The 14,712-nt window shown below is 40.5% G+C and overlaps 1 protein-coding gene across 3 annotated transcripts in view; it reads left to right on the top strand.

The window, feature by feature from the left end:
- mtss1lb (MTSS I-BAR domain containing 2b) overlaps positions 1-14,712 on the top strand; it is a 105,620-nt gene that overhangs the window by 24,730 nt on the left and 66,178 nt on the right. For all 3 annotated transcript variants that reach the window (XM_050049967.1, XM_050049972.1, XM_050049960.1), the window contains exons 2-3: positions 7,642-7,703; positions 8,939-9,012. In XM_050049967.1, coding sequence (XP_049905924.1) covers positions 7,642-7,703; positions 8,939-9,012 — 136 coding nt within the window. The remainder of the gene's footprint in view (positions 1-7,641; positions 7,704-8,938; positions 9,013-14,712) is intronic.

Here is a 14,712-nt window from a genome sequence, read left to right as displayed (position 1 = left end):
ATTTTGTGTTCTTGGACGTTAGTCTGGGACGCCGTCTGCCATTAGGTGTGCTAGCCGCTCCCCCCGCCGATCTCCGCAAGGGATGTGAGGACTCTAAAACTTCACCAGGGCCTCCATCGGCATATGGGTGAGTAGATAATGGCTGAATTTTCATTTTTGGGTGCACTATCCCTTTAATTGTTTTGTCTATGAACCTTGACAGTTATTACTGAGCTGAATTTTGTACTTTTGTTCAATGATCTTGTCATCAATCCATGTTTTATGGCTGTTGGGAGAAATTTGCCTTCAGGGCTTTAAGCCAGATAGCCCTGAAGTTTTAGGAAAAGATCATGTTTGAGGTTAAAATGAAACGATTTCTCGCAGAAAGGGCTCTCTGGCACAAAGCTCTGAGGGCTAACTTATTCCATGTGTTATTTAAGGTGTGTTTGTGGAGTCAGTAAACTTTACTGCACTTAACTGGTTACAAAGGTCTACCAGTTGTGTTAAATGAGCATGGTATATTGTCTCATATTGATCACAGGCCCCTGAATTGAATCAAACTATTCGTATTGAGTTTATAATATTGGCGAAGTGCAACAGCTCATTCTTCAACTTTGTGATATCAGCAAATATCGTATTGTTGTCTGAAGAATCAATATAATATTGTATTGTGATTAAAGTGATTTTCACCCCTAACATCATCCTGAAGCAGTGACCACCGTATGAGCACAGTGCAGAGTTGGGGCAATTGGCTAGCTAGTCGGGATACGCACATAGTAATTTGCATGCTTGGCCGCATGGTTTACCACAACAAAAAACAGAGAAGCTCGGATTAGAACACACACACAGGGAGCCTGACTTCATTCTCGGCATAGGACGCTATTGCTTCACTATATTTTTACATAGGAAATAGTTATTTGGTGTTATATAAATGCTTTGAATGAGCTCCTTTAAACTTCTCCCCATAAGAACTTCCATCCATCCACCCATCCATTTTCATCCGCTTATTCGGGACAGGGTCACGGGAGCAGCAGCCAAGCAAGATGTTTCTCTTCCCAGCGATGCTTTTCAGCTCCTCTTGGGGACCCCAAGGCGTTCTCAAGCCAAATGAGATATGTAATCCCTCCAGCATGTTCTGAGTCTACCCCGGGGCCTCCCACCAGTGGGACGTGCCCTGAACACCTTTAACGGGAGGTACCCAGGGGGCATCCTGATCAGATGCCCGAACCACCTCAACTGGCCCTTTTCGCCACAATGGAGCAGCAGCTCTACTGAGAACTCCCTCTGCATGTCTGTGCTTCCTACCCTATCTCTAAGGCTGAGCCCAGCCACCCCATGGAGGGAAACTCGTTTTCACCGCTTGTATCCACGATCGCATTCTTCTGGTAACTACCTAGAGCTCATGACCATAGGTGAGGGTTCGTACGTAGATGGACCAGTAAATCAAAAGCTTTGCTTTCTGACCCAGCTCTGTCTTCACCACAACAGTCCAGCACAGCCCCCACATCACTGCAGATGCTGCACCAAACCACTCATCCATCTCACACTCCATTTTACCCTCACACGTGAACAAGACCCTGAAAAAGTTGAACTCCTTTGCTTGAGGCAGTAACTCTGTCCGAAAGAACTCCATAAGAACTTAAGAAAGAAAATTTACAACACATGGAACCCTTTTCTACACCTTAAGCCTGTAAACAATGGGGGTGAAAGCCAGCAAAAACAATTAGAGGGCTTGTTTGCTAATTGCCAGTGATCATCAGCTGCGTCAGAGATTGTAAACCTTCTTATTTAACAATACTGAAGTTGATGAGAGGCAAGGATAAAGGAATGACACAGTAATGGTGGGGTAAAAGAGGGTCGGAGGAAAGGAAATAAAATCTATCAATCAAGATAGTTCATGAACTGTCACTGAAAGAAAGGAAGGAAGGAAGACCTAAGGGAGGAGGAGTCTTAAACGTTTCTGAGGTTAGGACGAAAGCAACAGCCAAACCAAAAGTGTCAATGTTGCCAGGCGCCTCCCACATCGTTCCGTCCAAGAGCAGTTTGCTGCTTGCCTCTATGGTTGTTTAAGTTTTAGGTTCATGAGTGAAATAGAAGCCAGAGGTTGGTGTTTTAGTTCATCATATTAAAAACACTACAGATCTCAGGTGTGATTGATTATCACATTATTGCTCTCTGCAGCACTGCAGCTTGCCCCAGTCACTGGCTGACAGGGGCAGCGATAAAGAAAGGGGAAGGAAGGGAGGGTGTAAAGGAAGAAGGAAAGGTGAAGTATCAAGGTGAAGTGTACAAAGCTGGAAATATCTCTAATTTGAGCCTGTAAATAAAGACAAAAACATTGTGATTCTGTGCACTCTTTGATTCAACACACTGAGTGCTTGAAACTGGTTTGCACTGAGTATTAAAAGTCATACAGAGAATCAGGGAGGGAAGAAAGCTAGGCTACTTTTTTAGTTGTGATATGTTCTTCATACAGGAATGAATCGGGTAGTGTCTGAATCTGTATGTGTATGTGTGTACGCGCGCGCGTGTGTAAGAGGTAATCATGCATGCCCGGCTGACTTTTTTGGTGACACAGGAAGTGGTGATGTAATAGTATACAATCCAAAAGCATTTTCTCACACTCTCTGTCTCCTGCTCTGTGTCTCTCACACGCTGATGTATTTGCCCTTCGGCCACCGTGATATTCCAAGTCTTAAAATCATGTGAGCGCAGTGGTTCTGGTTGCGGTCTTTACGCTCTATGGTTGAGACAAACACACACTCACAGACACATTTATGGAGCGTGGAGCTTGCAGGCTGAGAACTTTGTAACCTTCTGAAATGCAAAAGTGATTTCAAAAGAATTCACAAAGTAGATCGTTGATGTCGCACAGACAGGCCCCGTCTTTGTAAGATTACCCCAGTTCACCACAAAGATCTTAAAAGTTTCATCAAAGGAACACTGAAAAGAAAAAGTATTAAATAGATAATAACTATATTTATGTGGTGCACCAGAGATAACCAATCATGATAAATTTTCTGTGTGATGTCCTGAGTTCCCTCAGAGCCAAAGTCTTTGATTGGTTGTTCCAAGACAGTCAACAATTTACCATCCATACTCTCTATACTACAGCACTTCCAATTAGAATTACTTCATAATTTAATTTGAGAGTTTAATTTCATCATATTTAATAAAGGTCATTGACAAATAACATTGATATTTGATTTTGGGAGACAAACAAAGGCACAGTCCCACACTCAGTCTGTAAGTATGTTGCCAGCTAGCTTACAGCTTATGTCTGTACAGGCACTACATTCACTTTTTGTTTGAGGTGAATAAAACCAAATTGCACAAATGGTGATAATGGATGAAGAGTGAGAATATGTATTGCTTACATGCATACTAGAAATGACATGTAATTTCAATATAACTAACATTTACACATACAACATACATTTATGGTACAGTACACTCTAGACCAACTATACATATTCTGTATGTGTGCTGTATGTTAATGCCTTCAAACCAACGATAGCCAAGGCAAGGGAGGCATTACATTTTCGGGTTGTGGGTCTGTCCATACATCTGTCCATCTGTCTGTCTGTCTGTCCCATTGTGGTGAACGCAGTGTCTCAAGAAGGCCTTGAAGGAGTTTCCTCACATTTGGCAAAAATGTCCACTTGGACTCAAGGACGAACTGATTAGAATTTGGTGGTCAAAGGCCAAGGTCACTGTGACCTCACTAAACATGTTTTTGGCCATAACTCATACGCTAATTATGACAAAAAAATCACACAAATGTCTCATAGGTTAAAATGATGAAGTGATGACATTTATATATATATCCTAAAGGTCAAAGGTCAACTTCTCTATGACAGCAAAAACACTTTTCTGGCCTTGAATCAACACCATAACTGAGGCACAGAAGGGCCGACATTTTCCTATATACTGAATTGGTGACACTTATCTTGGGTGCCCACCTTGCCACTGTATTGATTGTATAGATCCTCTGTGCCGTCAAGTTGAAGGTGTGTGTGAAGTACCTATGTTTTAGAATTTGTAGCTTCTTTGCAGCACCACTCGAAGCATTGTCTACTGTCATGACTACATGTGACTTTGGACAAACAAGGATGTGAAATGGAACTTGACTGGTTTGTGGAGGCACCAAACTGGAGTTGGTAATTGCAGTTCTGTCATGTTCACAGTTCTGCTGCATTTTTTCCCTACTTCGTCACATTAAAGTGAGTTTAGCAGGTGACTTTTAACTTGGTTTGGTCAAAGTGAAATTTTTCAGGTAGTCGTCTATGTCTTGGCTTCTTACAATGCCGCACAGCAGCACACTAACACAGTGGGGAAAGACCTGCAGGTAAAGGAGCAGGAAGCAATCACACACATACACACTCAATCATTACTTGGTCACTTGCCACCAGGCTCTTTTACTGGATTGAAATGCCCAAAACATGCTAATGAGATGTGGGGCTGCTCGTGTCTATGTGTATTAGTGTGTGTGTGTGTGTGTGTGTGTGTGTGTATGCAAGGAGGAGGGCGCAGGGCACTTCAAACGGCCTGCAAGGCGAGGAAGCAGGGTGAATATGTGTGTGTGTGTGTGTGTGTGTGTGTAGACGGTGGATGGAGGAGGGGGTAGCCTTGGTACCAAGGGGAAATAGGACTGTGATTTCAGACCAAATTAAGCCACATCAAACAGGCCAGATCAAAGAGTATACAGCCCTTACTGCCTGTGCCAGTCTGACATCACTACAGGATGCCCCACCCCCCAGTGTAGACACACACACACACACACACACACACACACACACACACACACACACACACACACACACATTCAGACACCCAGATTTTCTTCCTCCTGTCCTCCTTTGCTTTTATTTTTTTGTTATTCTCTGCAATTTCACAAGTTACTTTTTTCTAATATTGGCAGATTTTCTGTATATTTCTGTTTCTGATATTGGACTTCATACTATATTGTATATTGTATAAATACAGCCCATAATAGAGCCCACAAATCTGCCCACCCCCATGCACACAATTTGCAGGCACTTAACAGGGTTATAGGTTAACCTGGATCAAGTATAATGTAATATGTGCTGAGGCTGGGGGTGTGTGATAGAGCAGTCATCCAGTGTACAGGAGGGGTGGGAGGATGGGGGAGCAGCATCCATTAGAGACACAGCTTCAGCTTTGAATTGTGTTAGCAATCCTGGCTGCTCCAGTCAGACCCTTTGATGCTGCCTGATGCCAGTGGCTGTCAAGTGATCTGAATATATATGTGTGTGTGTTTTGGTAGATAGATTAGATGGCTGCATAGGCAGGAGAGGAGGGGAGGGAGGCTGCTGTTTTTGGGAATGAAGAAAGACGTGGAGAGGGGGTGAAAAAAGGGGGAGATGTAGGGTACCAATGGAGCAGAGTGTGGGCAGGGGTGTGTGTGCTTTTGTGGAAATAAAATAGGGACTCAGGTTGATGGCAGAAGCTGAGAAGGGTAGAGAGATATGTTTTAAGCCTACAGAAGTAGAGGAGGAGAACAAAGACTGTGATGCAGAAATGTTTTGTATGAAGCTGTTAATTTGAAAAAGGAGGATAAATGAAAACATATTTCTTCATAACTGATATTCAGTGCAACTTTTTTTTTTTTATTTAAGTAAAAGAACAAATATATTATCAGAAGAATGTACCTAAAGTATTCTAAATGAAACTAGCTATTATTCAGAATACTTTCTTCATACTGCTATATTGTTTTATATAATATATGTAGCAACTGGATGAATTTATTTTTTATTTTAACAATTATTGATTTAATTTTAAATAGATCAGTCTAAAAATGTCAAAGAAAAATGGAAAAATGCCAATCACACTTTTCCAGAGCTAAGAGTGCATGGGAGGATTATGAGACAATGGGCGCCTGGGCACAGATATGCAAAGGGTCCCACCACATCTCTTACAAAGGAGCAAGACACACAGACTTTGTGGTGGTTTTGTGTCTCTTTGAGGTCATTTTGTGTCTCGATGAGGTTGGTATGCCTGTTTGTGGAGTTATTTTGTGTATCTTTGCAATTCTTTTGAATCTCTTTCTGGACCTTAGTCTTTTCTTTGTTGGTATCTGTTAATTTGACTCACATTTTGCAAGTGACGGCCAGGGCGGACCCTAACACTTTGGGGCCCTCAGCCTGTGCCCCGTACGCCTGTGCAGTAATCCATCCATGCATGAGTGACATTATGAAATCACTTGTTTTAATCTGTGCAACGTCCCAGAAAAGCCCAAAGCTATTTAATTTCTAATTAAAAACAGAGAAGGGCAACAAATGTCACATTTAAGAAGGTGAACCAGAGAATGTTTGAATATGACACTTTTGCTTAAAGATTCCATTGAAACATATGAAGATGGTCTGCTTGGTATAACAGTTTGTATCTCAGACGATTTTATTCTGAAAGGTTCAATGACCTTGTTAAAAAAAATCTTAAAATTACATATACCTCTTCTCCCTCATTGCAAAATCCAGAATTGAAACTTCTGGGCTTAAGATGTCTCCGACTTTACTGATAATTCCATTCTCAGTTTGTATTTGCACCAGAGGCTTCATGTTTCCACATGACATTTGTGTAAGCTGCATATTGGATCATGACTGGCACCAAATGGCTCATATGTACTCGTCTTTAACAGGGATTTACTGTAAGGTGAGCACAGAGAAACTTTCCCCTCCAGCAGATGAAAGTGAAAATAGCTTTCTACTGACAAAGACAGCACAAACATCATCCTGCACACTGAGGCTCAAACTTCACAGTGAAGAGCCTTTTTTTTTGAGAGGAGGGGGACTTCAAAAAATAACTGTTGATCAACTAATCGATCGACCTATTGACTAGAGTAACTGTTCAGCTCTACAAATTTGAACAACTTCACAGTATATCCTCTTTGGCTCATTGATAACAATGTATCAAATTTAATAAAATCTGAATCTGCAACCAATAACCAATAACTACAGCTGTCAGAACAATTAAGCTGTGTTTAAATGACAATGATTGCCTCTGACCTGAGTTGAAGTATACATTAGCATAACTGGCTCCTTTAATACTCAAGTAAAGTACAATTACAATACTTCAGTACATGTACTGTGAATGTCACACTATAATGTTTACCATGTAAATGTCTTTTCTTATGATTTGGCTTAACCAGGTACTACGTTTGTATTTCATGTCAGTAAATGGCTTTGGAAGTGTAACTCCAAGATACAAGGAAGTGAGAGGGATTAGGAGGTAGAAAGGATGATAATACAGCAGAGAGGAGAAAGGGAGGCAGTTAAAATGGTTGTGTATCCAGTTTAAATGCAACTTAGTGCCCAAATTCTCTCTATGCAGACAGAGTTTTTAGAATGAAGCAAAGTGACTTGATGTTAAAATTTTAGGAACATCCAATCAGCTGGCTGAGAGACATTAACATTGTGTAATATGCACGTGCTTAGATCGTCTGCCTCCGACTATGCTGACTTAACTCAATCCAAGCCAGTGTCATTTTAGTTTCTCAAAATGTTTCCCCACATCTGAGGTATCTGTCTCTTTCCTGGCACCTGCTGTAACGTGAGCAGTAAGGTTTGGGTATGCCACATACATTTTATTAATATGTAGTTGCTGACGATGTTAATGTGTATTTCACTGTCTGTGTGTTGCCAGTGCTCCTATCCTGTGTGGGAGGACTTCAGCGCCAAGGCCACCAAGCTGCATTCCCAGCTCCGGTAAGTTTCTCCGACAACATAATAAAATTACACAAATACATAAATAGTCTTTCCAAAGTGCAACACTGTGTTTTGACTATTGAGCAAAAATAACGAGAGAATATGTTACGCTGCATTGGATGAGAGAATTTTGGAAAAAGAAAATGTGCCCTCAGACACTGTCTGTACCATGTTTGGATACTGTTTCCAATTGCTTTAGACTGGCGCTTCCATTCCTAGAATTGGCAAGAATTCAGTGATTTCTGTAGGTTCAGGGATTTGCATAGAATTAAATTTTTGCCAGACTATAAAAAACATTTGGACCACCATATGTGATCATGTAAATGCAAGAATTTTAAGGCTTGTTGCTCCTTAAAGTGTATCAAAGCTATGGGATACAGGCCTGCTTTGAATTGGACCTCCGTTGCAAAAAGAACCCCTAAATTTTAAAAAATGGTTTCTTTAGCAAATATGCAAAGAAAACATGCTTGTTACTGATTTATAGATGTGGGCAGTTACCATCTACATAGATGGATAAAGGGCCATCCAAACCAAGAGCTATAACTATAAAGATAATAATGTGAGCATCCACACTGATGACTGATAATGTTCTGTAAACAGTGGCGCCAAGCACGTGCTGCACACTCCAGCTGTATCATCAGCTTAGGTAAATGGATATTGATGACCTGTTACTGCTGTATGTCTCCTCATCTCTGCTAATAATAGTAAAAAAAACATTTACCACTGACTTCAAGGGTGAGCCCGATTGCATCATGGATGTCCTTCTTGATAGTGTCTCTATTAAAACTGTTTTATCAAACAGGGCTGCTTTTTTTTTTTTTTTTTTTGAACCTCAATGATGAGTCTGTGCACAATGTTATCTGCCAGTTTGAACGGGGCACCCTGTAAATTCAGATGGATTTTGATGAGCTACCAGTGATTTTATTGTTCTTTAAATCACTCTAAAAGTCATACCATTTGTATAGTTGTGGTGTGGACTCCTCCATCCACTTAACCTGGACCGATTTTTAAACTGATATGTGTATAGTTATTGTTCTTGGTGTGGACAACCCTTAACAACACTATCAACTGGATACAGCAACATACTAACAGATGAAATTCGCCATTTTCAAATTCACTGACCAAATCAAATGTGCCTTTGCTGCATTACCAGTGTAAAACCTGACCATTCAATATACACATTATAACTATGATACCATTTTATCTAAGGTAACAAGAGTTTTCTGTTCATCTAGAACCACTGTTCTGGCTGCTGTGGCCTTCCTGGATGCCTTTCAGAAGGTCGCAGACATGGCTACCAACACCAGAGGTAGGATAACGGCTGTGTGTGTGTGTGTGTGTGTGTGTGTGTGTGTGTGTGTGTGTGTGTGTGTGTGTGTGTGTGTGTGGATGTGCTCAGAAAGCCACTGTATAAGCTGTGTGCATTGGTATGTGTCCCTTTGCCAGTGCTGTGTTGTGTTTTGCTCTTCTGAAGTGCCCTCCACATGGCAGAACTATTAGGAATCTCATTATGTTGTTGTGATATTATCAACCAGCCTGCTAAATTCTCCTTCAGCTGATGAAAGTGTTTCCAACAGCCTGAAGGTACACTTTGTATCAAACTTCAAAGCAGTTGCACTGCATTGTTTACAGATACAAAAAAAAAAAATGACGGAAGTCTCTCGGAGAGGTCAATAAAAGCTATTTCTGTAGCAGGATATATTTTGTTAGACTTCCCATTGCAACAGAAGGATCTGTTTTGCATTCTACACACAAATGATGTGTGTTGTTGGAGACAGACATCAGTGTTTTTGGGTTGAAACTGCTGTTTGTTGCTGTTTGTCATATCTTTAAATCTGATAATACTTAAAGCATAAAAAAAATGAATCTGTCAGAGTTTTAATATAGTTATATAGTTATATGGCGCCTGGCAGCATCAGGAGGAAAGATTAAGATGGCAAATATCCAACTGGGCAGGCGGGAGGGGTGGTAGATGGGTCCAACAAACACTGACTTTCACATGAGAGAGCGGTGTTCTATCTAAGATTCTAAAGCCAGACCCTGTTCTTTTTTCGTTAACCTAACCACTTCCTTTTGTTGCCTAAACCCAACCATGTGTGTTTGTTGTTGAAAGACAAAAAAACGTCAATTTGCACTGTTGTACAGTGCATTTATTTTGAAAGAGACTGTATGTAAATGTTAAATTACCTGTGAAAACTGTAGTGTATCTTGAAAGAAGAGAACTTGACATGGTGTCTCAGAACATCAACAACCAACGCACCCAGGGTACCTTGCACGTCATATGTGGACGTGGAAAGTTAATGACCAAAACATCAATATGTGACGAGGTTGGAGTGAGATTGTGTTCTGTGAACTCACGTTTCATTTAGCGCTTACTTTGTGTAAAGGAATGGTTGGCATTATAATTGCTAGCTGCTGATTCTGACTGCAAAGTCATGTTCCCTGCCGGAGGCATGTGGTAAATAGTGTTGAAAATGCACAAGGGAGGCATAGAAATGTACCTTGAAACAGTATTTTGACAAATTTCTCGCAAGTTACCACATTTCATAAATGCTCATAATGTCCATAATTAGGCTACCATAGAGCAACATATCCTTATATGATATCCAATGAATTAGCAGTTCACGAATGACGTTACCTCCTAAATGTAAAGTTCTGTAAGTAATGTAAAGTTACAAAGGTTAGGTTTAGGCTAGTAAAGTTACTATGGTTTGATTTAGGAAAAGACACATGGTGAATATATCCCTTGAAATGGTTCTGAGCAGCAGTCTGCTGGGGGAAGTTCCAGAGGAAAGTCCTGTGTTTTGTGACCCACCCACCGTCCCCAACCTGCCTCCTAACTAGACCACTGAGGACCATTTATTCCAATCAGCACATTGGTTATGTGATTGCAGCCTTCTAAAAGGCGTGGGTTATGCACAAATTACTGGCCGATCATTATATGGAACATGTACCAATTTTGGTGCATTACTTGTTGTAGGAAGATGTACAAACAGTGCAAGAGTGCAGCCTGTATTGTGGCAATATTTTCGACCCCCCTGCTGTGCACACATCCTGGATATTTTGAATGCAAAGCTCAACATGCTGTTTTTTTCTGCTATATTCAGACAAATCAACTCATTGAACTTGATAGAATTATGGTCAATGGATTGTATTTTGTGTTTTTTGGCTTGACACTCTTGTTATTCACTGCGTAGGCTTAAAGTTGGACGGTAGTTTTAATAGAGTGTGGGCTGAGAGCTGAGAGGGTCAGACAAACACTCACCGCCCACTGAAGGCCATTTGAATACTATAGTACCACTGAGGGAAGAGCAGAGAGAATCTGTAACACAGGGATTTTTTCCTCCTGTTGTGAATTATTAGTTGCAGCTGCCAGACAGTATATGTGATGCCGATGTGTGTGTATGTGTGTAGGTGTGTGTGCGTGTGTGTGTGTGTGTGCCCCAGGTGGGATCCTACAGAGGAGGATACAGGAAGAGGCTCGTGCTGCTTTTACAGGCCAGACAGGAAATCACCAAGCTCTGTCAGCTCATTACACATGCCGCTACCACTGCCACACACACAGAGGCAAAAATATAACATAAATGATGTTGGCACGAAGATGCAGACTGTGCATCAGAGGCTCTTTGTACTTTCTGTACTGATGAGTCATTCCTGCTGGAGTCCATTTGTCAGATTGCTGCACAATCGCTACTCTTTCTCAGTGTGTGATGTTCTCTAATAGATTTGTTAAATGGATGGAGGCAGAAGACGGCACCAATAATGATGCTCTCTGTCTTCCTGCCATTCGGTATATCAATGTGCCACTTATTACAGCTGTGCGTGTATGTGTGTGAATCAAGCCCAAAGGGTACTGATGATCCTGTGCTCTGCTCTTGTACCGACACTTCTATTTATGAGCCTGCGTTGGCTGTGTTTCCATTCAGTGTGTCAACTACATTTTATGTGAACTGAGGCATCTTCATCAGCTGGATGGAAAAGAAAAAAAAAAAACTGGCTCCCTGAATATTATATCTAGCATATTTCTGGTAGTCATGGTGGCCAGATTTTTACAGTCCACTGCATAACACATGATATTGAATCAGGTTGAATTTGACAAGTTAGGCCTGGGCAATATGGGGAAATCAAATATCACAACATATCTAAACAAATACCTCAATATCAATAATGTGACAGTGTTGTAGGATTGACTATTTGTGCTTTAACAAAATAATTATACAATGAGATTTTTGAAGAAAGATCATCAGTGGTGTGGATATAATGACAAAGTGGGTAAAGGCAACTAATAGAAGAGCCAGAACAGGCTGGTAAGTTCAGAAAATTACATCACCTTACAATATCCAAAGTACGAATAAAAAATACAATATCTAGTCTCATATCACAATATTAATATTATATCAATATTGCCCAGTCCTATGTTGAGTGTATGTATTACTACATAATTGACAAACTTTTTTCTACTCAAATGTGTCATATCTAGGACATTTTTAGCAGAAAGGAAGTCACTCCTTTATATCGATGATGTGAGGATATTTTAGGGGTAACTCTTGGTGCTTACAGAAAATATTTACACAGTGAAATTTTTTGTAAATAATCATGAATTGTCTAAATGTAATTACTAACTGGGTAAAATAATAATAGAACAACTGTAGTCAGTGGTCGAATTGAGGGGGGATGAGGGGGGATGCCATCCCCTTTGTTAGAAAATTGACCAAAAAGCATCCCCCTTGTTAATCTAGAATCTGTGTGATAGATTAGGAGAAATTATAACTGGCTAAGGAAATGTCTATAGGATAAGAGTGACTCTAAGATTAATTTTCACAGCTATTTCAGAGCTACTCTTACGAATACTCTAAAATGTTTTTTGTCTGTATTGCAATAGCAATACTACTGCATTATTTGTGTTTTTAAAGACAGCAGGTATAGGTCATGCCATTTTTCTTTATCTTGATTAATTTTGCACATCTGTGCTGTCATATTTGATGATGTGTGCACACAAAGAAATCAAAGCTACATTGCATCCCCCTTGTTAAAAATTAACAATTCGACCACTGACTGTAGTTGTAGAAAGGGGATAGGTATAGAGAGAGCAGTCTGGTAGGTTCAGAAAATTACACCACTTTACTGTAATGTAGAGCTTGTGATTAATCGATTTGAGTAGTTTATTAAGAAAAAAATCCAAATTATGTGATTCAATTTAGACAGGAAACAAACAAACAAGTCATTTGAGGATGCCATCTTGGGCTTTGGGAAACACTGCAACACTTTTTCCTACATTATATAGATCAAACTAATGAATTAATCACAACAACAACAAAAAAGACAGTTTTATTGACAATAAAATATAATCATTAGTTGCTAACCTGCTGTAATGCAACCTTAGAACCAGGAGAAGACAGTTTTCAACATATTAAGATATCCAAAATCTGAAACCATTTCTAGTCTCATATCACAATATTGGTGTAATATCAATATATTGCCCAGCCCTAACTTGTACTATGTAGAACAACTTCATTGTAGGACCAATGTGTTTTGGCTTGTAGCCTCACCATTATCTATTCTACTAGTGTTGCTAGAGTTTTGACCTCCTTAGACTTCATTCCCTTCTTCATGCACCTTGGAAGTAGGTGAAGTTGTGACAAGACAGTAGATTCAATCATTAGTCTGACACCCCTCAGTTGACTAGTACTGGTTCAGCTCACAGATACTTAAAACATTACAGCTTTTTTTTTTGCTATCTAGTGTCACCGAAAAATGTTGTTGCACATTGCCGACCCATCGTTAGCGGCATAAGCTTGTTTACTATATTACACGAATGTTGCTGCCACACCGAACACCCCGCTGAACCCCGACTGGGCCAAATCTGAATGTGATTTTGAGTGAAATATATTAACAGCTGGATGGATTTCCATAAACTTTGATAAACACATTAAACAGATTGGTATTGTAGGCATGTTCGAACACTGACATTAGCATTTAGTTCAAAGCGTACAGCCTCACTGAGCCGCTATGGCTGTGGACTCATACCCTTGTTAAAACTTGATACATGATAATCTGGAAAAAAGGGGGATACTTGGATGGAAGTTACCCTAATTTGTGCTCAGTGTGTCTCTCCTTTCCTTTTGACCATCTTCTCAGAGGTCAGATGAGGATATGACTCGGAAGAATGAAAGAATATTGTAAACACAGATGGGAGTTCCTCCTGAGATAAAGAAAAATGTAGCAAACATGGGACAGAAAATCCTGGACTCTAGAATAATGTGTTATGTTACAGTATTTATTTAAACTATTTTCTCTGTGATCGTTTAAAATTCTGCACAAGCGGTAGCACACATATTAAACAATACCACGTTGCATACTATGCCAGTTACCGAATGGGATATAGTCCCACTAAAAGTGCAGCTTGTGGTTTATTTGTTCCTCTGGATCATGGCCATGCCTTGTTTCCTGCTGGGTCCCTGATGTTTAGGCACCCGATGTATTCAGTTGTCCTCCCAAGCTGATAAAGTTAAAGAAGGCAGCATGGAGGGTGAGAGAAACGGTTTTTCTTCTGTTTGTGATGGTGTGTGTGTGTGAGTGAGAGAGAGAGAGAGAGAGAGAGAGAGAGAGAGAGAGAGAGAGAGAGAGATCTAGCAAGTGGGTGAAATCCAGCAGGAGGAAATGTGCAAGTGTTTGTGAATTCCCTGGTGAGAGGTGAATTTGAGTGCACTTTCAGATGTGTTCTCCACTCCCCTCTTATAGCCCAAACATTCACTTTCCCCAGGGCGGGTGAGTGTGTTATGTGTGTGTGTGTGAGAGAGCGAGAGACAGCATACCAGTAAAATGGAAGCACATCAACAAACACACAACACAGCTGCTTTCCTGTTCATTGATGGAGGACCTGTGTGTGTGTGTGTGTGTTTTTGTGGTTTGCTCCTTGTTTAATAACCTGTTTAGCCCCCTTCATCCTTGCTTCAGTGTTAGTGAGGAGACACACTGTCACACACAGCATGTCCCCATATTCATACAC

This window comes from Epinephelus moara, chromosome 1, assembly GCF_006386435.1.
Source record: "Epinephelus moara isolate mb chromosome 1, YSFRI_EMoa_1.0, whole genome shotgun sequence".
NCBI lineage: Eukaryota > Metazoa > Chordata > Actinopteri > Perciformes > Serranidae > Epinephelus > Epinephelus moara.
Note: the sequence above shows the minus strand (reverse complement) of the source record. Positions and strands in the feature narration are given on the sequence as shown.